Here is a 26,984-nt window from a genome sequence, read left to right as displayed (position 1 = left end):
TTTCAATGCTCCCCTTACTTGATATTTGGGCTAACAGTGTTTCAAGGCCGCCTGGACATTTGGTGACTTTGTTTTGGCAGACCTTAAGACTCGACTTCCTCCTTTAGTGGGTGAGATAACACCCCTTTTTTTCTCCCCTCCCTTTTTCCTTCCCTGGTAACTGTCTATCCTATCTAACACTTTCAAGGAGCTTCTAGTTCTGCAGCGCACAGATAACTGATTCAATGAGGTAACTGGATAAACTTTTTCACTGGAAGCGCTAAGTCAAAATCAGGGAACAACGAAGGTCAGAATTTAATTTTTTTTTTAACTTATCCTTAGAGAAGAAAGAGGAGAGACACACAGAGAGAAACATCAAGTTGTTTTCCCACTTATTTATACATTCACTGATTGATTCTTATATGTGCCTTGACTGAGAAAGCTGCAAATTTGGCGTATAAGAAAGATGTTCTAACCAACTGAGTTACCTCGCCAGGGCAAGGGTCAGAATTTATTATTGAAAAGATTTCTTGGGATAGAGCAGATGAATTGAAACGTAATGAATGAACATAGAGTCCACTAGATTCCCACTACTCACCTTGGGCCCTGGAACCTCACGCAAGCGGGCGCGCGCACGCGCAGAGACAACCTCCCCTCTTCCCCCAGCCCGGCCTCCCGACTGCTTCCACTGCGCGCGCAGCTGAAGACCACCTAACGGCCCATAACGGTCGGCCCCGCGCCGCTGCGTGCGCACTTTCCCAGAGAAAGTTGGGGTCGGAGTAGCGAGCCTCTTCAGGTCAACCGAGACTGGGCCGGGGCGAGGTCGGCGCGTGCGCAGAGGGCGCGGACGAGAAGGCGGGAAAAAAATGGAGCAACAGGGAGTACGTGACGCTTGTTTCCCTCGGGGCGGGGGAGGGGGCGGTCGGACGCGTAGCGAACGGCGGCGATCTCGGCTTCCGCGGCGGACCCGATCCTGGCCACTTGTCTCCTCCCATTGGGGTCACCCTCGTTCGCCCGGCCCGGATTTCCTGACTGACCAGACCCTGACTGATAGACGGTGTGACTGACGCGCTGACAGCCGGGGCCAGAAGGACAGACTTCCACGCATGGCGTGTGGCAGGAGCTGTGTAGCAAGTGGCGCAGACACCCACGCACCGCACCCGTTTCTTTCCTTTTTCTCCTTCCTTGAAGGACTGGAGCCAACGCAAATACCAGTTAGGAGCCCAGGCCCTCACCCCGCCCCTCCAGGTTTCCCAGCCTCTGTCCTCCAGGCGCAGGGTTCCCGACCTCATGGTCCCCGCCCCAGCTCCACCTGTCATCTTCTGCGGGTTCCCACCATGTCGCAAGGAGATGCCCAGGGCTGAAGGGCAGGGAGGAGGGGATCTGACCCCTTGTCACCCTCCCTCCTTCGGCCTCTCAAGTGCTGACTTTGCTCACAGGTGGACATGCCCCACGTAGAGTGCAAAGACCAGAAGCCAGAGCCGTTGGGGGAGAACAAGGAGCAGCAGCAGGGAGAAGAGAGCCACGAAGAGGAAGCTGGTCGGGGGCCAGCTAGGTGAGGAAGCTCCTGGCCCAACAGGGCCTTCTTCATCCGTTTCTTCCCCAGGACCCTACCAGTGTCTGCTCTGGGCGCATTTGTTCCATGTACTGGTTGAGCATCTCTCATGTGCCTGGCATGGTGTTAAGTGCTGGGGACAGAGCAGTGAGCCAACACTCTCTAGAGGAGGGGACAGACTGTAATCTCGAATATATAGTAGTCAGTGGGTGCCAAATGCTATTGGGGGCAATAGAGAGTGATAGGGTGGGGGGAAGGGCTCAAGCAGAGCCAATGACCCCTTGCTCAAGCTAGTGACCATGGGGTCATGTCAGTGATCCCATGCTCAAGCTGGCGATCTCGGGGTTTCAAACCTGGGTCTTTAGCATCCCAGGCTGATGCTCCATCCACTGCACCACCACCTGGTCAGGCCAATTCATTTATTTTATTTAGTACATTCACAGAGCCATAGTCATCTTTATAATTTTTTTTTTGCCCTGGCTGGTTGGCTCAGTGGATAGAGCGTCAGCCTGGCATATGGACATCCCAGGTTCGATTTCCAGTCAGGGCACACAGAAGAAGCAACCTTCTGCTTCTCCTTCCCTCCCTTTCCCCTTTCTCTCTCTCTTCCCCTTTCGCAGCCAGTGGCTCAAATGATTCGAGTGTCGGCCCCAGCTGTTGAGGATAGCTTGGTTGATTCAATTATTAGCCCCAGACAGGGGTGGCCGGGTGGATCCTGGTCAGGGCCCATGCAGGAGTCTATCTCCCCTCCTGTCACTTAAAAAAAAAATCATTTTTAGCAAGAGAGAGACAAGAAGGGAGAGAGATGAGATGCATCACCTCATAGTTGTGGCACTTTAGTTGTTCATTGATTGCTTCTCATACATGCCTTGATTGGGGGGCTCCAGCTGAGCCTGTGACCCTTTGTTCAAGCCAGCAACCTTAGGCTTCAAGCCATAAACCTTTAGGCTCAACCAGTGACCTTGGGATCATGTCGATGATATCATGCTCAAGCTGACCCCATGTTCAAGCCAGCAGCCTCAGGGTTTCAAATCTGGGACCTCATTGTTCCAGATTAATGCTCTATCCACTGTGCCACCATTGGTCAGGGTATAATATTTTCATTGCCCTGAAAAGAAATCTTGTACCCCTTAACCATCACCCCCCCAGTCCCTGCATCCTTCCCAGCCCCTGGCAACTACTACTCTACTTCCTGTTTTCTGGATTTACTTCTGCTAGACATTTCATATCAATGAAATCATACAGTTATATGGTCCATTGTGACTGGCTTGTTTGAGCACAACGTCTTCAGAGTTCATTCATGTTGTAACATGTATCAGAACTTCATTCCTCTATGTGGCTGAATAATATTCCATATTGTGGATCTACCACATTTATTTATTCATTCATCAGTTGATGGACATTTGAGTTGTTTCTGCTTTTTGGCTCTTTTTTTTTTTTTTGGTATTTTTCTGAAGCTGGAAACGGAGAGACAGTCAGACAGACTCCCTCATGCGCCCGACCGGGATCCACCCGGCACGCCCACCAGGGGCGATGCTCTGCCCACCAGAGGGCGATGCTCTGCCCCTCCGGGGCATCGCTCTGCCGCGACCAGAGCCACTCTAGCGCCTGGGGCAGAGGCCAAGGAGCCATCCCCAGCGCCCGGGCCATCTTTGCTCCAATGGAGCCTTGGCTGCGGGAGGGGAAGAGAGAGACAGAGAGGAAGGAGGGGGGGGGGGTAGAGAAGCAAATGGGCGCTTCTCCTATGTGCCCTGGCCGGGAATCGAACCCGGGTCCCCCGCACGCCAGGCCGATGCTCTACCGCTGAGCCAACTGGCCAGGGCCTGCTTTTTGGCTCTTGTGAGTAATGTTGCTATGAACATCCATGTACAAATTTTGGCATGGACATACATTTCATTTCTCTTGGGTAGATAGATATCTAGGAGGGGAATTGCTGTGTCAGAGAAGAGACATGCTCAGGTTCCTGTCTTAAAAAGACACTGGGTGCTTTGTGGAGAATGAGTGAGAGGGGGCATGATTGGATGTGGGAAGATCAGGTAAGAGGCTTCTGTAGGGGTGGCATCTAGCAGAGCAAATGGAGAGAAGCTCTGGGGAAGAGGGTCACTTAGTGAGGCATGAGGAAGGGGATGAGCCCAGGATGTTTCCTGGCCTGTGTGTTCACAAAACAGCAAGAAGGCTGGCATGTCAGGTGTTGTGATTAGCAGCAGGCATACCGGGGTCCTGGTAAGCTGTGGTGTGCTGGAGCTGGTTCTTATCAGCTCACAAGAGCCAGTTCTGCACATCTCTTCCCAACCTGGCATATTGGTAACTTGAAATTGGCTATGGAGGTGTGCTCTGACTCCCAGGAGCACACCTATGCCTCCCCCTCCTCCTCCTCTTCTCCTCCCCCCCCCCGGCACATTTTCTTTGCCTCTATTTTTTCCCCTAATCTCTAAGGCAGTGTTTCTCAACTGCGTGTCCAAGGACCAGTCTGCCAGAAATTTCATGCCAGTCCGTGAGTTAACCACCCTGATGTATGGAGATTATAGACCCAATGATCTTAGTCGCATTCACTTATGCTCAAGAGTGATTTCTGCCTTGGTGGTCCCCCAAATAATCTATTTTCACTGGTTCCCTAGTGTAAAAAGGTTGAAAACCACTGCTCGAAAGGACGAACACCGCGAGACTTGCAACCAGGGGAGCAATGGGCAGCGGCAGCTCATCCTGAGCTAACCCACTGAACCTGTCTCCAAGGCCCCTTTTCTCTGACTTTCCGGTGTAGGCTTATTTCTTTCCCATAAGGTTTCTAGTGAGCCAAAGCAGGCCCGCCTAGGCTCATTCTCCTGTTGCTTGTTTTACCCTAGGCCCTTCCTTGTTTCACTATCCTAAACTCTGTAACTAATCCAGGCACTCATTCTCTCCAGTGAGTGGCCCACTCAGTGAGTGGCCCACTCAGTCCCTTCTGAGTGTATTCCTGCATAGCCAGTAAATCCTTGCTTTACTTGCTGCAAAGAAAGGAAGGGAGGGAGGGAGGAAGATAAATGGGTAGATGAGTAGATAGATAGATAGATAGATAGATAGAGGCTACAGAGGGAATCTGTACCATGGAAATTATCAAACACTATAAATCAGGGCTTTCTTCTCCCCTTCGCCCACCCAGAGAGGCAGCTGCTAAATGCTTACCAGCACACCAGTGGGCTCCCCACTTTATGCTTGGAGTGGTTTCCAGAAGGTGCTGGTTTCATTGACAGAAGCAAAAGCACAAGTCCATTTTGCCCTGGTTGCATCTGACATGCATACAGATAAGAGTTGAACTTTTTGACCTGCCATTTAGGAGGGCCAGGGGCTGGAGATGGCGCTATGGGACTTTCACTGGCAGCAGGGTGAGAGGCCAGGCTCAGGACAGGGTCCTGAGGACTCCAGGCCCAAAGCCAGCTTCCCCCTACCTCCCAGATTTCTCACTTGTAAAGTAGGCTGCAGGGTGGGATGGTTTCCAGGTGTGTGTCTCATGGAGACCAGAACAAAGAATGAAATGATTGAAGTTATTTGTTTGATAACATCTTCTGCAAATAACATATTCAGACCCTATCTAAGTGGCAAAGAGAGACAGTACCATTGCAAATTATTGTGAGACTTCAAGGATTTCTCCAAGAGCTTTGGGCGGAAAAACAGATGGATTAGAACCAGTCAGTTAATAGATCCAGCAGCAGACGCTCAGCAACATAATTAAAATATGAACACTTCCAAGAGAGAAAAGCAGAAGGTGAGGAAGGGGCTCGGCAGGTTAGATTCAGACCTTCCCTCTTCCTGGTTATACTTCAGGAAAACCTTGTTTTGCCTAAGTACCAGAGATTCTGTTGTGTTCCTCCTTGAGTGTTTGATTAGGTTACCTCCCCTCCTGGGACTGCCGCCTATGGTGGTCATAAGTGGCTGGCGGATTGTTTAGTTGTGTATCTGTTAAAGGCCATGGTAGAATCACCCCACTAGGGGGCAGCTCTGGCTCACATGCCCACCAATCACAGCTTTACCTGGAGCGAACAGATGGTCTCTTTTCTCAGACCCATTTCCTCTGCGGTTCCTGGGCCCCCTGCCAGCCTGGGCCCTTCTTGGGAACTTTGTCTTAATCCTCCCAACCAAATTAGAAACTCCTTAGGACAGACCATAAGAGATGAGCATGGTGATGTGTTCACAGCCCCAACTCGTAGACCCTACGGCCAGACCTGCTGTGTTGGGCTCACTTCCATTCCCTGGCCTCGGTCCAGGGTTTGGTAACAGAAGCAGGCCTGGAACCAGGGAAGCCAGTGTAGAGGACACTATGCATTTAGTTTATTAAAGTTAATTGGTGAATGCAGGCCCGGGAAAGCCTCTGATTCATTAGCATTCTGATTAATATGCAGCTGCTGAGTATTAAGAAAAATGAAATGGAAAAGAGTAAATTCCCAAAGGAGAGGTTGAAAAAAAAAGCAAGAGGCTCTCTGCAGACATCTGATGCAGGGTTTTGTCCCACAATGAAATCTGAATGAGCTTAATTCAAGTGATTTTTTTCACCATTTGCAAAACATCACGAAAAACAGTTCCAGCCTCATCCTTGGAGCCTGAGTAAGGAGCAGTTACACAAAGAGAAGCACCTGGTTTTATAATTGGTTTTTTAAAAAAAATTTTTACTTACTGATTTTAGAGAGAGGGGTGGGGTGAGAGTGAGAGACAGAAACATAAATCTGTTTCTGTGTGTGCTCTAACCAGGGATCAAACCGGCAACCTTTGCTGTACCAGGACGACACTCTAGCCAACAGAGCTATCCCTAGGCCAGGCCAGGGCTTTTAATTTCAGGATTCTTTTGTGTGTGTGACAGAGACAGAGAGAGAAAGTCAGAGAGAGGGACAGACAGACAGGAAGGGAGAGAGATAAGAAGCATCAGTTCTTCATTGTGTGGCACCTTAGGTGTTCATTGATTGCTTTCTCATATGTGCCTTGACCGCGGGCCTTCAGCAGACCGAGTAACCCCTTGCTCGAGCCAGCAACCTTGGGTCCAAGCTGGTGGGCTTTTGCTCAAACCAGTTGAGCCCGCACTCAAGCTGGCGACCTTGGGGTCTCGAACCTGGGTCCTTCCGCATCCCAGTCCAACTCTCTATCCACTGCGCCACCGCCTGGTCAGGCTGGGTTGTAATACTAAGGTTGGTGGGTCCCAGGTGAGAAATGATAGGTGGGGGTTGCAAACAATTAGATGATGAGATAATAGATTTAAGAGAAATTAAGGAGCTGCAAATGAGAGGGTTTCATGACAGGATATGGAAGGACTAGAAGCCAAGCTTCAGGCTCACTGCTAAGTGTTTGGCTTGGGAACCAGGTGGCTTTTGGTAAGGGGTGGGGGGAAATGATGATGTTGGTATGCAGATGTGGAGGACTTTGAGATGCCTCTGGGGCAGCCAAGTGGAGGGAAAGGGCCAGGAGGTAGTCTGTAAATCTTCATCTTCATCGGGAGCTCAGGAGAGAGGTTTGGGCTGGGGATGATAAATTAGGGACACGGGGAAGTGCAGATGGTAATGAAAGCCCGTTAGTCATTCATTTACTTGCCACACCTTTATTACTCCTATCATGAGGAGTAGGTATGGAGGTATGAGGATGTATGAGGCCTGGCCTAGCCCTCCTGAAGGCTAGAGGGGAGGGCTGAGTTTCAGGTAGTGACACTGTAGGTGCTGTGTGCATATAACCCAGCCAGGAAGACTTTCTAGAAGAGGGACTCAGGTAGGGAAAGGGACTGCTGGTGTATTCCCAGCTACAAGTGGGCCTTTGGAGAATGACAGGTTGTGCGTTACAGGATGGAATGAGGTGTTGGGGGGTTGGAGGAGAGGCCAGCAGGGAGGATGTATTGGGGGGGCTAGTGCGGAGCAAGGGTGTGCACAAGAGTGTAAAGGGAAGAGAGTGAGGCCAAGGACAGAGCGTGGGGATGCCAAGTATTGGAAATGACAGGGAGGATGGTCAACAGAACTAGCTGCTGCCAAGAGTCAAGGGAGGTGTCTGCCTGGGGATCTTAGCAGTTGCTGCTTCATTTTAGAACTGATTGCAGTTTTCTGAGAAGCATTGGGAGGTGAGAAAATGTGCTCAGAACATGTCAGCATCTCTCTCTAGAAACTTGGTGGTGATGGGGAGTAAAGAAGGAGGTGACTGGATGAGAAAGACTTGATATTAGAGGGGAGAAGGTATGTGTGTATTTATGTTTATTCTATTGATTTTAGAGGGAGAGGAAGGGGGAGAGAGCTACAGGAACATCAATCCATTCCTATATATGCCCTGACTAGGGATCGAACTAGCAACCTCTGTGCTTCAGGACAATGTCCTAACCAGCTGAGGTATCTGGTTAGGGTATGTGCTGTGTTTTTTTTTTTTTGTTGTTGTTGTTGTTGTTGGTTTTTACAGAGACAGAGAGAGAGTCAGAGAGAGGGATAGATAGGAACAGACAGACAGGAACGGAGAGAGATGAGAAGCATCAACCATTAGTTTTTTGTTGTGACATCTTAGTTGTTCATTGTTTGCTTTCTCATATGTGCCTTGACTGGGGGGCCTTCAGCAGACTGGGTAACCCCTTGCTCGAGCCAGCGACCTTGGGTCCAAGCTGGCGAACTTTTGCTCAAACCAGATGAGCCCACGCTCAAGCTGGCGACCTCGGGGTCTCGAACCTGGGCCTTTCGCATCCCAGTCCGACGCTCTATCCACTGCACCACTGCCTGGTCAGGCAGCATGTGCTGTGTTTTTTGTTTTTTTGTATTTTTCTGAAGCTGGAAATGGGGAGAGACAATCAGACAGACTCCTGCATGCGCCCGACAGGGATTCACCCGGCACGCCCACCAGGGGCAATGCTCTGCCCACCAGGGGGCGATGCTCTGCCCCTCCGGGGCGTCGCTGTGCTGCGACCAGAGCCACTCTAGCGCCTGGGGCAGAGGCCAAGGAGCCATCCCCAGCGCCCGGGCCATTTTTGCTCCAATGGAGCCTTGGCTGCGGGAGGGGAAGAGAGAGACAGAGAGGAAGGAGGGGGGGGTGGAGAAGCAAATGGGCGCTTCTCCTATGTGCCCTGGCCGGGAATCGAACCCGGGTCCCCCGCGCACCAGGCCGATGCTCTACCGCTGAGCCAACCGGCCAGGGCTATGTGCTGTGTTTTTAAAATGCAAGATTAGGCCTGGCTGGTGGCCCAGTGAATAGAGCGTTGGCCGAGCATATGGATGTCCTGGGTTCAGTTCCTGGTCAGGGCACACAGAAGAAGCAACCATCTGCTTCTCTCCCACTCCCTCTCCCCCTTCTCCTCCAACAGCCAGTGGCTCGATGAGTAGAGTATATCCCTGGGTACTGAGGATAGCTTGGTTGGTTCCAGCATGTTAGCTTATGACACTAAAAATAGCTCGATATAGCCTGACCTGTGGTGGCGCAGTGGATAAAATGTCAACTTCAAATGCCAAGATCACTGGTTCAAAACCCTGGGCTTGTGCCTGACCTGTGGTGGTGCAGTGGATAAAGCATCGACCTGGAAATGCTGAGGTCGCCGGTTCAAAACCCTGGGCTTGCCTGGTCAAGGCACATATGGGAGTTGATGCTTCCAGCTCCTCCCCCCTTCTCTCTCTCTCTGTCTCTTCTCTCTCTCTCTCTCTCTCTCTCTCTCTCCCCCCCCCTCCCCTCTCTAAAATGAATAAATAAATAAATAAAAAACTAAGAAATAAAGCTGTAAAAAAAAAAAAAAAAAGAAACCCTGGGCTTGCCTGGTCAAGGCACATATGGGAGTTAATGCTTCCTGTTCCTTCCCCTTTCTCTCTTTCTCTGTCTCTCCTCTCTAAAAAAAATGAATAAACTTAAAAAATATTAAAAAAAAAAAAGCTCGATATCTGATTGGCCCCAGATGGGGTGACTGTGTGGATCAGGTTTGGGCGCATGTGGGATTCTCCCTCACTATCTCCCCTCCTCTCACCTAAAAATAAATAAATACAATGCAAGGTGACATGCCCTGGGGCAGGAAGGAGGACCAGCCAAAGGGAGCAGTCAAATAAACAAGAGAGTGAGATACAGGGGATGGGATTAGGAGCCCAGAATACCTGACCTGCCCACCTAGCTGGGAGTTTGGAAAGAGGAAGGGTATTGTGGATACATTCATGGGGGACAGTGGGGGGGTTATTGGCTTGCATGTTTCTGTGTCTGCTCATGGGGAGGGGAGGCAAGTATGGGGTCAGGGATAGGAAAATAATGGTTTGGGACGGCTGATGAGAAAAAATGACCAGAGCACAGACAGGATGCCCAGTGGCCCTGAGGACCACCCTGAGGCTGGAGAGCAGGACTCTGTAGTAACTCTATTTATTGGATTATGATTTTCTCTAGTGTCACTCAGGTTCCTGAGTCTGAGAAAAGAGACAGCATGTGGTTGTAGAAAGCCATGGCAGGGTTTCAGTGGGTGGGTATGACACAGAATTGAAGGGAAGAGGGGCTGAGGCCACTAACTAGGGTGAACTGATGGAGTTTTGGGTTTATAAACAGAAAGCAGTTAGTGCTTGAGGTCTCAGGAAAGTTAAAAAACGCAGTGTTTCTGAACCCATGTCCTCAGTTTTATCACCATTGTGCAAAGCATGGCTGTCCTTTTAGAACTCGGTTCTCTATGTGCATCCAGATATCACAAAAGTCTGAATGTTAAAATGTGATTGTGTTACAGATCTGAACTCATGTCCTTCTGCTTCACCTCCCCTTTAAAAAGTGATAATTGGCCTGACCAGGCGGTGGCGCAGTGGATGGAGTGTCGGACTGGGATGCGGAAGGACCCTGGTTCAAGACCCCCGGTAGCCAGCTTGAGCGTGGGCTCATCTGGTTTCAGCAAAAGCTCACCAGCTTGAGCCCAAGGTCACTGGCTCAAGCAAGGAGTTGCTTGGTCTGCTGTAGCCCCATGGTCAGGGCACATGTGAGGAAGCAGTCAATGAACAACTAAGGTGTTGCAACATGCAACGAAAAAAAAGCTGATGATTGATGCTTCTCATCTCTCTGTCCCTGTCTATCCCTCTCTCTGACTCTCTCTGTCTCTGTAAAAAAAAAAAAAAAAAAAGTGATAATTGCATGCTCAGAGGTCAGAAATTCCTTAACTTTTGTCCTACAGCAAAACTTTTTCTGTTTTTGCAAGAGAGAGTCAGAGACAGACAGACAGGAAGGGAGAGAGATGAGAAGTACCAACTCACAGCTGGGCACTTTTTTTTTTTTTTTTTGTATTTTTCTGAAGCTGGAAACGGGGAGAGACAGTCAGACAGACTCCTGCATGCGCCCGACCGGGATCCACCTGGCACACCCACCAGGGGCGACGCTCTGCCACGACCAGAGCCACTCTAGCGCCTGGGGCAGAGGCCAAGGAGCCATCCCCAGGCCATCTTTGCTCCAGTGGAGCCTTGGCTGCGGGAGGGGAAGAGAGAGACAGAGAGGAAGGAGGCGGGGGGGGGGGTAGGGTGGAGAAGCAGATGGGCGCTTCTCCTGTGTGCCCTGGCTGGGAATCGAACCCGGGTCCCCCACACGCCAGGCCGATGCTCTGCCGCTGAGCCAACCGGCCAGGGCCCAGCTGGGCAATTTTTAGTTGTTCCTTGGTTGCTTCTTATACATGCCTTGACTGAGATTCAGTTGAGGCAGTGACCCCTTACTCAAGTGACCTTCGGCTCAAGCCAGATGAGCCTGTGCTCAAGCCAGCGAGCAACGTTGGGGTTTCAAACCTGGGTCCTCCAGGTTGCCATTCTATCTACTGTGGCACCATTGGTCAGACCAACTTTTAATTTTTTTTAAGGGAGGGACAGCCATACTTTTTTTTTTTTACACTTACTGATTTTAGAGAAAGAGAAACACCAGTTTGTTGTTGTAGTAATCTAGTTGTTTATGCATTCATTGGTTGATATTTGCATGTGCCCTGACCAGGGACAACTTTGGCATATTAGGACAATGTTTTAACTGAGCTACCTGTGCAGGGCTCAACTTTTAAAATTTTTTTTATTGATTTTATTTATTGTTTTAGCGAGAGAGACAAACAGAGGGACAGACAGGAGGGGAGAGAGATGAGAAATATCAGTTCTTGATTGTGGCATCTTAGTTGTTCATTAACTACTTTCTCATATATTTCATGACCTGGGGTGCTCCAGCCAAGCCAGTGACCCTTTGCTCAAGCCAGTGACCTTGGGCTTCAAGCCAGCGACCATGGGGTCATGTTTATGATCCCACACTCAAGTCAGCAACCCTGCGCTCAAGCTGGTGAATCCGCGCTCAAGCCACAAGAGCCCGTGCTCAAGCTGGTGACCTCAGGGTTTCGAATCTGGGTCCTCAGCATCCCAGGCTCAAGCTTTAGCCACTGCATCATCACCTGTTCAGTCTTTTTTTGATTGATTTTAGAGAGGGAGAGAGAAAAACATCGATTTGTTATTCCACTTATTTATGCATTCATTGGTTGATTCTTCCATGTGCCCTGATGGGGAACTGAACCCAACATAATTAACTCTTGACGGGCTGCTTCATTGGTGGGAGTAGAGTCGTGCAGATATACTGGACCTCAGGTGGACTGTAGACTACAGACCACCCTCAAAAAGTTAAGAAAGGGATGCAGCAGGTTGGTGACAGGAAGATCCATCTAAGAAAGCACCTCTACTGTTTATAAATAGAATTATTGATATTTATTTCAAAGCAGCAAGTTGATGTCATAAAATCACTATGTGCTTCAGAGTTTGGCATATTTCCTTGTTCTGGAAAATTCCAAGGATTTTGTGTGTGCCTCTAGATCTGTTTTCTCAGTTATAAAATGGGGTTGCTACCCCTGCTTCTCAGGGCAGGAGTGTGCATGAAGTAACCAAGTGGCACCCACGGGAAACACATAGCACTGGTATTCTTTTCTTTTCTTTCTTTTTTTTTTTTAGCACTGGTATTCTTCCGATGGAATACCAGCCACTCTGATCAGCCACTCTGGGGAGAATTTGATGCTGACTTCAGTTTCCTGTACTTTCAGAAGTCAGGTTTCTAGCCCCTCTATTGCCACGTCCAGTGCCAATCGCCAGGAGATGATGCTGGAAGGGAAGTCAGGACTCTGCTTTTCCTCTCTGGACTCAAGCATCGAGATCCTAAAGAAGAGGGCCCAGGAGCTGATTGAAAACATCAATGAGAGCAGACAGAAGGACCATGCCCTCATGACCAACTTCAGGGACAGCCTCAAGATCAAGGTGACAGGCTTCCCCACACACTGCAAAGCCCAGGGGGTAGGGTGGGGAAAAGTCCTTATGTAAAAGGTGAAGGGGCCTGACTTGTGGTAGCGCAGTGGATAAAGCGTTGGCCTGGAACGCTGAGGTTGCCAGTTCAAAACCCTGGCCTTACCGGGTCAAGGCACATATGGGAGTTGATACTTCCTGCTCCTCCCTCCTTTCTCTCTCTCTCTGTCTCTCTGCTCTAAAATGAATTAAAAATTAAAAAAAATAAATAAAAAGGTGAAGGAAGGCCATGAATCACTGCTGAGCATGTTATGTTCCCAGCATGGTGCCATGCAATTTGCATATAATACCTCATTTCACTCTCCCAAGAGTCCTGCAAAGAATGGACTTATTTTATAGACAGTAAAAGTAAGGTTTAGAAATAATTTGCACCTGATCAGACGGTGGCGCAGTGGATAGAGCATTGGACTGGGATGTGGAGGACCCAGGTTCGAGACCCCAAGGTCGCCAGCTTGAGTGCGGGCTCATCCAGTTTGAGCAAAAGCTCACCAGCTTGGACCCAAGGTCGCTGGCTTGAGCAAGGGGTTACTCGGTCTGCTGAAGGCCCGTGGTCAAGGCACATATGAGAAAGCAATCAATGAACAACTAAGGTGTTGACAACGAAAAACTAATGATGGATGCTTCTCATCTCTCTCCGTTCCTGTCTGTCTGTCCCTATCTTTCCCTCTCTCTGACTCTCTCTCTGTCTCTGAAAAAAAAAAGTACAAAAAATTGTCAAAAATATTATAACTGAGTATATGTAACAATTAGTACAGTCTAGATGAAATGGATACATTCCTAGAAACATATAATCTTCTAAAACTGTAATTAAATTACAGTTAATTAAATTGAAGCAGTTAAAAAGTAATAATTTGGCCCTGGCCGGTTGGCTCAGCGGTAGAGCGTCGGCCTAGCGTGCGGAGGACCCGGGTTCGATTCCTGGCCAGGGCACACAGGAGAAGCGCCCATTTGCTTCTCCACCCCTCCGCTGCACCTTCCTCTCTGTCTCTCTCTTCCCCTCCCGCAGCCAAGGCTCCATTGGAGCGAAAATGGCCCGGGCGCTGGGGATGGCTCTGTGGCCTCTGCCCCAGGCGCTAGAGTGGCTCTGGTCGCTCATGGCAGAGCAACGCCCCGGAGGGGCAGAGCATCGCCCCTGGTGGGCGTGCCGGGTGGATCCCGGTCAGGCGCGTGCGGGAGTCTGTCTGACTGTCTCTCCCTGTTTCCAGCTTCAGAAAAATGCAAAAGAAAATGCAAAAAAAAAAAAAAAAAGTAATAATTTGCCTGAATAAGAGAGCCAGAATGAGGGACCAAGGTCCATCTGTACCCACAGCCCAGCCCCCTTATTACACACCAGGACTAACAGCTGTGAGGAGTAGGGAGTTGAGGCAGAGCCTGCATTAACACAGCCATTTGTCCTCTAGAAATCAAATGGTTGTGGTGGGAGAGGGGACCCTTGACATTTCTGGGGCTTGCGTCCAACAAAGCCTGATGTTGTGGTAAAGGTCTGATGTTAATGATTGTCCTTGATATTTTCTTTTCTTGAGAGGAGGGAAAATAGTGAGACTCCCGCCTATGCCCCAACCCCGCAACCCCTCTGGGTGGACGCTCAGACCAACTGAGCTATCCTCAGCGCCCCGGGAGACACTAGAGCTAATTGAGCCACTGGCTGTGAGAGGGGAAGAGAGAGAGAAGGGTTGGGGGAGAAGCAGATAGTCACTTCTCTTATGTGTCCTGACTAGGGATCGACCCCGGAATGTCTATAAGCCAGGCTGACGCTCTACCCATTGAGCAAACTGGCTAGGCCCATCCTGATGCTGCTTCAGAATGTACTACGGATCCCATGAGTGGGCCATCTCTTGATAACAGGCTGACTTTCCCCCTCTTTTTTTTCTTTTTTGCCCCTCCCATCCCTACCAGTAAACAGGGCATAGAAAGAAAACTAAGTTAAGTGTAACAGCAGAAAAAAATATAAAAATGTTCCTATGTTCTCACCACCCAGAGGCTACTTTGTTGTGAGTTTTCTTCTAGTCTCTATTATGTACTTACTTTCTAACCTGGTGGAGCCCATGCTGTACACATAATTTTGCAATCTTGCTTTAAAAATTTTTTTAATAGAGGCAATTTCAGTCCCAGTCACTGGCATTGTTTTTACCATTTTTAAAAGTTTGTTGTTGTTTTTAATATTTTATTCATTTTAGAGAGAGGAGACAGAGAAAGAGAAGGGGGAGAGGAGCAGAAAGCATCAACTCCCATATGTACCTTCACTAGGCAAGCCTGGGGCCCCAAAAAGGCGACCTCAGCATTCCAGGTCAACACTTTACCCATTGTGCCACCGCAGGTCGGGCCTTGTTTTTACCATTTTTAATGATAAACTGCAGAAATCTTAGGGAACTACTTAAAACACATGTCTTGTGATGTCTCTGGTTTGATTTTCCAAGAACATGTCTTAACTGCTTAAAAGGTTTCGGACCTGACAGAGAAGCTAGAGGAGAGGATGTATCAGCTTTATAATCACCACAACAAGATCATTCAGGAAAAACTCCAAGAGTTCACCCAGAAAATGGTCAAGATCAGCCATTTGGAAACAGAGCTCAAACAAGTGTGCCACACTGTGGAGACTGTGTACAAAGACCTGTGTGTCCAGCCAGAGGTATGACTAAACCCACGCAGGGGCACTGCCTGAGGAGAGTTGTAGCGGCTGAGATGAAAATAAATGTCAACAGAAACCAAGGACGTTAGCTCCCCACAGGGAAAGCCCTGAGTGCCCCAGCCATTTTGTTTGTGGCTCCATGATCTCCTGTAACACGGTGTTTTGGAGCTGAGAAGCCAGCTCATTATTTCTCATTGCTATGTGTTCAGCTCTGTGGTGACAGAAAGGACAAAGTCCCATCTTCCCATAGCCCTGAGCTCTGGGCAGTACCTAACCAGGTTTACTTATTACAGCAGAGCCAGGCACAGAATGGGCCAGATCTCTGGGGGGAGCACCTCCCAACCCCCACATGTTTGTTTTCTCTGTGACTGAAAGGACTACCGAGGTGGTTACAAGTAAATGTGGTCCAACAGTGAGGGTCAGACATGCAGACTCTTTATTATTCTCTTTCTCACCCTCATTTTGCCCTAACGCCAGCACAAGGCACTTCTCCCTTGATGGGTCAGAGGACACACTGGGAAGTTGAGGGGTGGGGGATATTCTGGGTCAGACACCAAGTCAAGTGTCACAGAGGTTGCTTCTTTGTCACTCTCTTTTCTATCCCTGCTCTCCAACAAGAGAAGCTTCTGTTCCAAGGTAAGTGGAATCCACTCTCATTCATGGTTAAAAGTGGATTGAGAAACTTGGTACAGAGAGTCCCATATTTTTAAGGAGCACATTTGAGTGACTTCAAAAGGAAATTTTTGAAATTAAAAAATCACAGTGTCTCACCTCCCACCATAAAAATTGGCTCCATTTGCCACCTCCCTGAGTAAGCTCAGAGCACAGTGGCTCCCCAAGAAGGGGTTCAGGACCATCCAGGCTCCAGGGTGAAGTGTGTTCACTTGCTGGCCATGAATGCTTGGATCCCTGTGATAGCCCGTCCGAGGATCAGAGCATGAATGTCGTGAGTCCCTGAACAAGATAAATACAAACGGTTTGAAGTCTTAATGGCTGGTAACTTTCCTTTAAAGACAGTCTTCATGTCCCTTCCCTAGGCTACTACTTTGGAAGAACAAACCCATTAAGATGGCGAATGCTGACAGCTTCTGAGAGAGTCACCTCTTAGTGACAGCCATCAAGAGAAGACCCAGAGGCCACTGTTCTGGCCACACCGAGAAAATTGTTTTTTCATAGTTCTGTAATGCATCTTGGCAAAAACAAACAAAATGAGCAAACAAAAAGACTTGTGCCATACCCAAAGGCAGCAAGTCCAGCCACCATCACGGGTCCAGCTTTGGTGTCCCCAACATGTGGCAAATTTACCCCACCCCAGCCCTGAACTGTTAATTAAACATTTGATTTTTCAATCCAGCCATGCTTCCTTCCCACAGAGGTAGAGAGTTCTGGTGGACTCTGGAAACACATCTGGTCCTTTCTCATCCTCAGGAGGGGTGGAGAAGCAAACATTACTCAATGGCTTGCCCAGCTGAGCTACCTGTCCCAGAGCTGCCATCCACATCCCATGCCCCTGAGTCTGGGTAACAGTTCACATGCCTCAGTGCTCCCATTTGCTCTTCCTCAGCTTCCACGGACAGAAGGCAGAGATTACCACCTCCCTTATGTGGAGCAAAATAATTGTTTTCTTTCTAAGGGGCACACCTGACTCCTTCCTTCCCCTTCATAAAACCACCTGAAGGTCTGTCTCCTCTTCTTACCCTTGGGGTCACTCCCACAACTGTAGCCCCCCCCCCCCCCGTCTTACAGTTTGTGGAATGTCCCATCCAGAATAGCACACTGAAGCTATTTCACTGTCTCTGCCCAGAGAGCTCCTATACCTCAAAGATCTCAGTCTCACTTTTCCACGTCTGCCTTCCTGTAAGGCAATGGGTTCTGGGCCCCATTTGAGTTACAACCAGTTGCCAGCTGCAAACACCACAGTCTGAAAATGGTTATTATTTTCTTTTTTCACATAACATGGAGTAACCTGTGTATACTCTCACTCCTCTACATCACTGGCTCACTGGGCATCTTGCCCCCACTCTGGGGCTGCCTGAGGAGCCATCAGCAAGCTTGGGAACACACCTCCTCTAAACATCATGAAGGAAAGCCCAAAGAGCACCTCAGCTCCTAGGTCCCAGTGTGAGCCACTTCAGATGAGGGATATAGGGTAGGTCTTGCCTCAGGTCATGCTGCCAGTGGTGACAGCTGGAAGTAGGACTCAGTCAGATCTGCTCTCCCCACCTCTCCTCCCTGCCCCTCTTCCCCAGACAGGCCACTGTAACCATCCCCATTCCCTGAAGGATCCAGCCCCCACCTTCATAGGTGTTCACCGACTCCAGGTTCATGACATGCCGGATCACGTGATACTCATCAGAAATCCCATTCCCCCCGAGCATGTCTCGGGCCTGGCGGGCAATGTCCAGAGCCTTCCCACAGTTATTCCTCTTCAGCAGGGAGACCATTTCTGGGGTGGCCCTGGGAGTAGCACAGATGTGTAACGTGTTGATTACAAAGAACTGACCCTGCTCCAGGCACCCCTATACCCTAGGCAAACCAGCCAGGGGAGAATTCCCCACACTACAGTCAAGCAGCAGATACCAAGCTCCCAATGAGGGACAAGAGTAGTGGGTCCTGGCCCATCAAGGCCAAGTGAGAGACCCCAAGGGCCACCAGGCAGGAAGGACCTTTCTCAAGCCAGAAACCACCATGCCCAGGAGAATCACAGGGTCCTTCTGCCACAGCTGTTCCCCTCTGCCTCCCCCTACAAGCAGCCCCTACTTGTCTTGATCCTTCAAGCGGCCAAGTTGCAGGCAGGCATGAAGGCCCAGCGTAATCTCAGTGAGCATGTCAGCCAGCTTCTTCTGAATCAGCTGGTTCCTGGCTAGTGGGACACCAAACTGGATCCTAAGCAGGCAAGATCAGGGTAAGTTAAAAACAGGAGCCCAATCCCCAGTCCTGTCCCAGGGTCCCACTGGTCCAGGAAGCCTTTCCAGGCTGCCTTAGCCCCTACTTCGCTTGCCCTGGCCCTGTGGTTGACTCTGTCACTGCTCAGAAGGACTTCTCTGGCCATTTCACAGCACGGAGCTTAGGTCTGGTGGGCGGGGGCTGGGGAGTCACCAGTACGGTAAACGATGGAACCTGAGCCCCACCATGTCCCCAGGAGCTCTCAGGGCAGCCCCCACTTACCTGTCCAGGGTGTACTGCCGGGCTGTGTGCAAACAGAACTCAGCAGCTCCAAGTGCGCCCCAGGCGATGCCATACCGAGCATTGTTTAGGCAGCCAAAAGGACCCTATAGGATTAAGAGGGGATCTTAGCCCCATCCAGAAGAAGCTGAGAGGGTCTGTGGAGAACCAACTCTGAAATATGGGGACAGCCCCACCATACATACCCAGACATGAAGTTAGTGTAAATGTAAATGGGGGAACTCAAGGAGGCCATTTAAATCACACATTGCCTAGGCACCAAAGCTTATGCACAGCAGGCCTTGCTCAGGGCCTGCTCACTCTTGGTTTGCACACAGCTACCCAGCCCAGAATTGGCTGCTCAGATCCTAGGGGTTGACATTAGGAGAGAGGAAGATACATATGTGCCAAAGAATTAAGCTGGTTCAGGCCTGTACGTGTCCTGGGAAGAGCCAATATGAGAGAGATAGTCACCTGAAAGGGACAGTGCACAGGGATTGTGTCTGCCTGGTCCCCAGCTGGTTCCCCAGCAAGACCCACCCAAGAAAGGTGAATCAGTATGTGACCCAACACCAGTTCCCAAGGTGACTTATGCTCACCGCCAGCCCAGAGGCATTGGGCAGCACATTCTCCTCTGGTACCTCCACATCATCCATGACAATCATGCCTGTTGCTGAGGCCCGCAGAGAGAACTTGCCCTCGATTTTGGGGGCTGAGAGGCCCCGCATCCCCTTCTCCAGCAGGAAGCCCCGAATACAATTATCTTCGCACCGAGCCCACACTACAAATAGGTCAGCCTCAGGCGAGTTGGTGATCCTGGGGGTGGGACAGGCAGTGAGGGTCTGGCTACCACCCCTCTGCCCCTGCCCACCCACCTGAGGGACCCAGGCCCCTCACCAGGTCTTGGCCCCATTGAGGATGTAGCTCCTGCTGGATGGGTTATGGCAGGCTCTAGTCTCCATGCTGCCAGGGTCACTCCCATGGTTGGGCTCTGTAAGCCCAAAGCAGCCCAGGATCTCCCCTTTAGCTGTAGGTATGAGACAGGGTCATAAAGCTGCCTGTCCCTCATTTATACCCTTAAAAGTATCACCCTCTCTACTAAGCCAGCCTAACACAGATCTGGTCCTGCCCTCACAGCACTTCAAGGTGGTGAAGGGACAGGTCCCCCTCCATTCCCCAATATAGTCACAATGCCATGATGGGGAGGAGCCCCACAGGAGTCAGGAAGTAGTCACTTAAATTGTCTTGAAGGGCAGTGAAAGCTAAGCAGGAGGAGGTGTGAGGAATAGCAGTCCCAGCAGTGGGAAAACGATGTGCAAAGGCCCAGTGGTACATTTAGAGAATTCCAAGTAGCTGAGTCTAACTAGGCCTGAGCAGTCAAGAGAGTGACCACAGATGAGGTTGAAGGTCACCAGCTCTGGCTGGTTGGCTCAGTAGTAGAGCATGGGCCTACTGGGTTTGGTTCCTGGTCAGGGCACCCAGGAAAAGTGACTGTCTGTTTCTATACCCCCCCTTCTCTTTTTTTCCTCTCTCTCTCCCCCTCTTGCAGCCATGGCTCGATCGGTTTGAGTATATCAGCCCCAGGTGCTGAGGATGCCTCAGGCACTAAAAATTGCTCAGTTAGAAGCATGGCTCCAGATGGGCAGAGCATCAGCCCCAGTTGGGGGTCACTGGTGGATCCTGGTTGTTGGGGCACATGTGGGAGTCTGTCTCCCTATCTCCCCTCCTCTCACTTGGAAAAAAATTAAAAATATATATATAAAAGAAAGGTTACCAGAGGCCTGCTTATAGGAGGACTCTTGAACCCAATTAGGAAGTTAAGACTAAATTCTAGACTGTAATGTGGGAGACAGAAAACAAATCAAGAAAGAGATAGGGAGATGATGATGGAGAGAAAGGGCTGGAAAGAGTCAAAAGAGAGCTAGGAGGGGATAGTCAGGATCAGATGTGGGGATGAAGTTCAGGCTCTGACAGGGGATCCAGATAGCCACTGGTGCTATTCTTGAAGTGGAGACAGATGGTAGGCTCAGGAGCAGCCCCACTCTGAGTTCAAGGCCACTAAGACTATCCTCTACCAGGCTCATGGGCAGCCACTCACCTAGCCGGGGCAGGTACTTCTGCTGCTGCTGCTTGCTGCCATATGCGTAGATGGGGTGCATGACAAGGGAAGACTGGACACTCATTACTGACCTGTAGCCACTGTCCACCCGCTCTAGCTCCCGGGCCAGGAGCCCATAAGCCACAGATGAGACTCCAGCACAGCCATACCCTGGTGGAGGAGTGGGGGAGGAGAGATAGGGCAATGGAGGACAAAACCTGCTCTGCTGGAACCAGTGACTCCTGAGGTCCAAGAGACAGAGATATATAGGGGTGCCCAAGGAGGGGGCACCAAGCTGGCCCTTGCTTGAGGGTTTATTCATTTCATCCCTACAGTTGGACAGAGGAATAACAGCCTCACTTTAAGACTGGGAACCTAGCCTGACCAGGTGGTGGCGCAGTGGATAGAGCGTCGGAGTAGGATATGGAAGACCCAGGTTCGAGCCCTGATGTCGCCAGCTTGCGCATGGGGCTCATCTGGTTTGAGCAAAGCTCACCAGCTTGGACCCAAGGTCGCTGGCTCGAGCAAGGGTTCACTTGGTCTGCTGAAGGCCCACGGTCAAGGCACATATGAGAAAGCAATCAATGAACAACTAAGGTGTCGCAAGGAAAAACTAATGATTGATGCTTCTCAACTCTCTCTGTTCCTGTCTGTCTGTCCCTATCTATCCCTCTCTCTGACTCTCTCTCTGTCTCTGTAAAAAAAAACAAACACTGGGAACCCAAGTTCAGAGAAAAGAAAGGGCTTCCCAGCACACTGCTGGAGCAGCAGAATGTGGAGAGAAACTTGTCCCTACCTTTGATAGTGGGGCCAAGCACACCAAGTTCCCCCATCTCTGAGATGATCTCCCGGTGAAAAACTGCAAAGGGACAGATGCCCAAGTTTAGGCTTAATCCTAGCCCAGTGGAGCACCCACCCCAGGGACAGGGATACCCAGAGCCCTGGTTAGAGCAGGCAAAGGTGCAAAGGTGGTATGTATGGTAGTGGGTGCCCACTATTCCGCCAGGACACCTTCATTGCGATTGGCCAGCAAGATGCGGGGCATAAGGTGCTCCTGGCAGTAGGTACGAAAAGTGTCCCTGATGAGGATTTCATCAGATGTTAACTGCTCCTCCAGCACCAGCGGGTCCCTCCAGTCAAACTCAGGACGCGAGGCTAGGATAGGAAGGACTTCAACTCAGCCCAACTCACACCTTTCTCAGCTCCCCTCCTCTGCTAGAATCCTCCACCCCCATCTGGCTCGAGGTTGGATGTAGGCTGCAAACAACACAGACAAAGGGGTCTTAGTTGGCAAAGTCACCAGAGCCTCCGACCCTAGCCACGGTCCTGCCTCCCTGCCCGGGCAGCCCTCGGACTCTGGGACAAAGCCCACTTGGGGCAGACAGACAGTAGGACAAGAGACTCCAGACGCATGCGCTACAAGGGGTCCTTACATTTGGCCAATCGGTTCTGTGTCTTCCCGCCCTTCTCTTCAAACACAGGACAAGAAAACCACCCCGGAAAAATCCCCGAGTCTTCAGTTCCTCCCTCCCCACCCCGCCCCTACCCGGCACTGACCGGTCGGCGCCGTCGCCGAGCCCCACGCGCGCAGGAAGCGCAGGAGGGGTCCCCGGCTCAGCATTCCCGCGGAGAAGCCTCTTAGGGCCATGTGGGCAGCGGGCGAGCGCAGCAACCACAGCCGACCTGGAGGAACGGGAATGTCAGAGCGGAGCGACTGCTACCCGCACGCTCAATGGCCCTTTCTGCCCCTCGCCACTCTCACCAGTCCGTACTAGGAGCCTTCCTGCTCCAAGAACAGGCCACTAAGCAACAGATCAAGCCTTTGACCTCGGGCTGTGGTGGGAGGAGCGGAGGTTGAATGGGGCTTCTCATTGGTTCGTCCTGAGACGGCTCCTTTACGGTTCTGCATTTTAAAAGGGCAATGGCAGGCTTGCGGGTGGACTTAGGCCAAGGAACGTAAGCCCCTTTAAGGAGCAGAACACGGAAGGGAGTGCCTGTATTCCTGTTCTGAATGGTCCTAGAAGGGGGCTCGGCCCACTCTTGGTTGGTCAGTTGCAGGAGGCGTGCGCAAAGGGATTGCAGAGTTAAACGAGGAAACTGCCTGACCTGGAATGCTGAGGTAGCCAGTTCGAAACCCTGGGCTTGCCTAGTCAAGGCACATATGGGAGTTGATGCTTCCTGATCCTCCCCACTTCTCTCTCCCTTTCTCTCTCCCTCTCTCTAAAAATGAGTAATTAAAATCTAAATAAACGAGAAAACTGAGGCAGGAAAAAAATAAATCCAGACCTCGAGGTCTCCTCTAATCGGGTGCTGTGTGTAAGGAGGAGCTGGGCTCTGATGGGCCATCTCAGCTCATCCTGTCTTCCAGTCTTTTCCAGGAAGCACGTGTATCTACTTGTGACTGTGTGACTTGGTGTGATTCCTTGTGTTATGTGATTCTGTGCATCTGTGTGTGTCATTGTGCCTGAGTGACTGTGTGTATCTGTATACAGGTGGGACTAACGACGCCTGTGACATTTGACGGTGGGTGGTCATGTAAATGTGTATGACTGTGTCATCTGTGTGGCTGAATGTCTTGTAGTATCTTGTCTGAATAACTGTAAGCAGGGGCGGGAGGGGAGGAGCTTCAGCCAAGTCAGTGAACCCTTGCTCAAGGCTGTGACCTTGGGCTCAGTGCCCTTGGGCTTTAAGCCCCTGGCCATGTGGTCAAGTCTATGATCTCACACTCAAGCTGTTTTCTAACCTGGGTCCTCAGCGTCCTAGGTGGATTCTCTATCCACTGTGCCACTGCCTGGTCATGTAATTGTAAGCTCATATAATAGTATTTTGTGTGATTGTGTGTCTGTATGGTATGTGTGTATGACTCCATGTTTTGGTGGTTTTCTCTGTAGATGTAGCTGTTATCTTTGTGATAATATGACTAGATATTTGTGTGGATGTCTGTGATTGAGTGTATCTTTATGTGTCAGTGTGTTTTGTTTTGGTCTATGTACAGTTGTGTGTTATTATGTGCCTGACGATGACATATGCCTGTGTGTGTATGGCTTTACTTACCTGGGTCACTTTAAGAGCATTTGTGTAGTTTGCATTTGTTGGAGTGCACCATGCCTGACCATATCTGTATATGAAAGACAAACATCTACCATGGCCTGCCAATTCCCATTTGGGGAAAGTAAGACCCAGAAAGGAAAACAGACTTGCTCAAGGTCACAGTAGGTCAGGTTCAGAGCAGGGACCAGGACTAGTATCCAGGCCTTTCAATTCCTAGGACAGGCCCTTACCCACCCAGGAATACTTCTTCCCACATAGACACTCTGGTAGTGTGTGTAGCATGTTCTGCCTTACACATTGAATGTAATGGGAGTTAATTGTGGAATTGTATCTGAATGTGATCACTGGCTTGCAAGTCACCAAGTGCCTGGGGTCTGGGTGTCCTTGGACTCTCCCACTTTCTGGGCCCTTTATTGTTCTTGCTATCCAAATAAAAGGTTTGAATCTTCTTCCTCACACAGCAAGCAGTCCATCATTACCCTGAGATATCTGGGATTCTGCATAGCTCTTATTCTTCTGGAAACCTCCCTCCTCCAAGAGCCAGTGATCTTTCTCCTTCTACTTCTTCCTTTCTTCCCAAGCTCCCTGCCCTGGAGCTACTGTGAGTGCTGGAGTTCTCTATGTTTGAGGGATACCCAAATGGAGGTTCAGGACTTGTTATCCTTCAAAGTTCACACCATCCCAGAGGCCTTATTTCCTAGCCAAATGCCTTTCTTTCTGGACCCTTACCCTCTTGCCTCATCTTTCAGAGCCAAACATGCCTGATAATGCCTTGTCCTAACCCCCTGGTCGGCAAACTGTGGCTCATGAGACACATGCGGCTCTTTGGCTCCTTGAGTGTGGCTCTTCCATAAAATACCACGTGCGGGCGCTACCTGGATAAGAAATGTACCTACCTATATAGTTTAAGTTTAAAATATTAGGCTCTCAAAAGAAATTTTAATCGTTGTACTGTTGATATTCGGCTCTGTTGACTAATGAGTTTGCCGACCACTGTCCTAAAACCAGTATCTCTCCGTAAAAGAGATTTTGCTTTCCCCCCCAGAAAACCACTCTTAATTCCAGCCATTTTGTTTCACTGAAGTAAAATTTACATAACATAAAATGAGCTGTTTAAAGTGTACAATTCAATAGCATTTAGTATATTCACAATGTTGTGCAACCACCACCTCTATCTCATTTCAGAATATTTTCATCACCCCAAAAGGAAACCTTGTATCCATTAGCAGCCACTCCCCATTCTCTCCTCCCCTTAATCTTTCTGTCTCTATAGATTTGCCTATTTTCAATATCTCAGATAAATAGAATCATATAATACGTAACTTTTTGTGACTGGTTTCTTTCGCTTGTTTTTGAGGTTCATCCATATTGTAACATGTATTATGGCTTCATCCGTTATGGGTAAATGATATTCCATTGTATGAATAGATCACATTTTGTTTATCCACTCATCTGATAAATGGGTTTTTACCTGTTGAAGACTGTGAATAGTGCTGCTGTGAACACTGGTGTTTGAGTCCCTGTTTTCAATTTTCTTGGGTATATACCTAAGAGTGGAGTTGCTGGATCATACCGTAACTCTAAGTAACTTTTTGAAGACTCATCAAACTGTTTTCCACAGTAGTTGCACCATTTTATAGTCCAACTAGCAGTGGACTAGGGTTCTAATTTCTCTGCATCCTTGCCAACAATTTATATATTTTTTGTTTGTTTTGTTTTTGCTTATAGTCATTCTAGTTGGTGTGAAGAGCAGGCTTTTACATTACTTTTTGCTCTCACCCCTCTTGTAGCACATGATAATTTTTTGTCTTCTTGTGTGATGCATTTGTGGCACACCAACTCTGTGTCTGTGGTATTGTGCCTATGTCTGGGCAAAGTCATGTCTGTCCCTAACAGGGTGTTTAATTACCTGTTGGTGGGTTGTCTGAGTTTGAATGAGTGCACCCTCTATGGTTGGACAGTGGCATCTGTGCAATTGGTGACTGACATACTGTGACCGTGACATTTGGTGTGACTATGAAAGATTGTAGATTTTTTCTGGTACTGTGTGTGACTGTATCTGTGTCTGATATTAGTTGTGTGCATGACTACATCATTACACGTAAACGGTTGGATGCAGCCAGATTTTATACCTTTGTGTCTGAGGCTGCGTTTGTGTTTGATAGGATTATGTGACTGCATCTTTTTTTTTTTTTTTTAAGTTTTTTTTTTTAATTTTATTTATTCATTTTTAGAGAGGAGAGAGAGACAGAGAGGGAGAGAGAGGAGAGAAAGACAGAGAGAGAGGAGGGGGGAGGAGCTGGAAGCATCAACTCCCATATGTGCCTTGACCAGGCAAGCCCAGGGTTTCGAACCGGTGACCTCAGCATTTCCAGGTCGACGCTTTATCCACTGCGCCACCACAGGTCAGGCCTGACTGCATCTTTTATAGTTTTGTGACAACATATCCAGAAATCCCCATGTGTGTTTAGTTTTGGCTAAATCATGTTGGTGTAATTGTATGATTGTATATGATTAACTGTGTGTGATTATGTCAGAGCCAGCCTGTGTGATTATGAATTCTATGTCTGAGGGATTGTGTAACTACAACATTGTGTAACCAAATAGTATATGGTTGTGCTTTCTTGTCTGCATGGTTTATGTGATGTACAGACACAATTATATGTGCAGGGACTACACAGTGTGACTGAGGTGACTAGGAATTTGTGTCACTATGTAATTGCTTATTGTATATGTGTATGTGTAAACTATATGTGTGTAATGTGTGTCCATGTTGCCCTTACCCTGGGCTCCCAGGGTACCACAGTGGAGATCCCTGGTACAGCACCTTGATTCCTGTGCCAATGTGGGGCAAAAATCAGGCAGCAGCAACAACCAGGGCAAAGGTTGGTGCAGATCTCCTGCACCTCAGCTACTTCCTGATGTCCAATCCAATTGTTTCATCCCATCCAGGTAAGGTGGCCAACTTTTCTCCAGATCCAACTGTAGTGGTACCAGCTTCAACATCCACACAGTTCCATCTCTGCAGTGCACCCTGGGAGGGGGTCCATGGTAGACAAGTGGAGGCTGATTAGCAGGGACTCCTTCTACCACCAGGCTCCAACCCTGAGAGTTCATAACCCAGGCAATTTCAAGCCAAGCTATGTGAAGCCCTAGCTTCTAGCCTTGTCACTCTCCAGGGATAGAGCCTTGGCTCTTCTGGGCCCCTATCTGATAGCAGTCTCCAACATCTGGGGTGTCTGATAATGCTTGGCCTGGCAGGGAGCTTGTGCCAAGTCC

At 49.4% G+C, this 26,984-nt stretch overlaps 2 protein-coding genes across 5 annotated transcripts; one reads left to right on the top strand and one right to left on the bottom strand.

Moving 5' to 3' along the window:
- The first annotated feature begins 633 nt into the window (after positions 1-633).
- On the top strand, positions 634-16,744 carry SYCE2 (synaptonemal complex central element protein 2). Of its 3 annotated transcripts, none has more exons than XM_066271902.1 (5): positions 634-860; positions 1,419-1,534; positions 12,507-12,717; positions 15,203-15,391; positions 16,429-16,744. In XM_066271902.1, exons 1-5 carry the CDS (start codon positions 846-848, stop codon positions 16,456-16,458), a joined length of 561 nt encoding a protein of 186 aa, XP_066127999.1. In that variant the 5' UTR covers positions 634-845; the 3' UTR covers positions 16,459-16,744. The 3 variants fall into 3 exon arrangements, with proteins under 3 accessions (XP_066127999.1, XP_066128003.1, XP_066127989.1); XM_066271906.1 differs by lacking the exon at positions 634-860 and adding an exon at positions 890-1,036; XM_066271892.1 differs by lacking the exon at positions 634-860 and adding an exon at positions 1,043-1,193.
- GCDH (glutaryl-CoA dehydrogenase) lies at positions 15,805-22,488 on the bottom strand. 2 transcript variants are annotated; one of them, XM_066271871.1, is made up of 11 exons: positions 22,417-22,488; positions 22,212-22,337; positions 21,666-21,809; positions 21,451-21,513; positions 20,655-20,825; positions 19,454-19,583; positions 19,156-19,372; positions 18,560-18,663; positions 18,152-18,277; positions 17,688-17,848; positions 15,805-16,345 (listed from the first exon to the last, which is right to left on the bottom strand). In XM_066271871.1, exons 2-11 carry the CDS (start codon positions 22,300-22,302, stop codon positions 16,272-16,274), a joined length of 1,281 nt encoding a protein of 426 aa, XP_066127968.1. In that variant the 5' UTR covers positions 22,303-22,337; positions 22,417-22,488; the 3' UTR covers positions 15,805-16,271. The 2 variants fall into 2 exon arrangements, with proteins under 2 accessions (XP_066127968.1, XP_066127978.1); XM_066271881.1 differs by lacking the exon at positions 21,666-21,809.
- Positions 22,489-26,984: the final 4,496 nt, after the last annotated feature.

The sequence above is a fragment of the Saccopteryx bilineata genome, chromosome 1, assembly GCF_036850765.1.
Source record: "Saccopteryx bilineata isolate mSacBil1 chromosome 1, mSacBil1_pri_phased_curated, whole genome shotgun sequence".
Lineage (NCBI taxonomy): Eukaryota > Metazoa > Chordata > Mammalia > Chiroptera > Emballonuridae > Saccopteryx > Saccopteryx bilineata.
The sequence above is the reverse complement of the archived record's forward strand: the minus strand, read 5'-3'. Positions and strand labels throughout refer to the sequence as shown.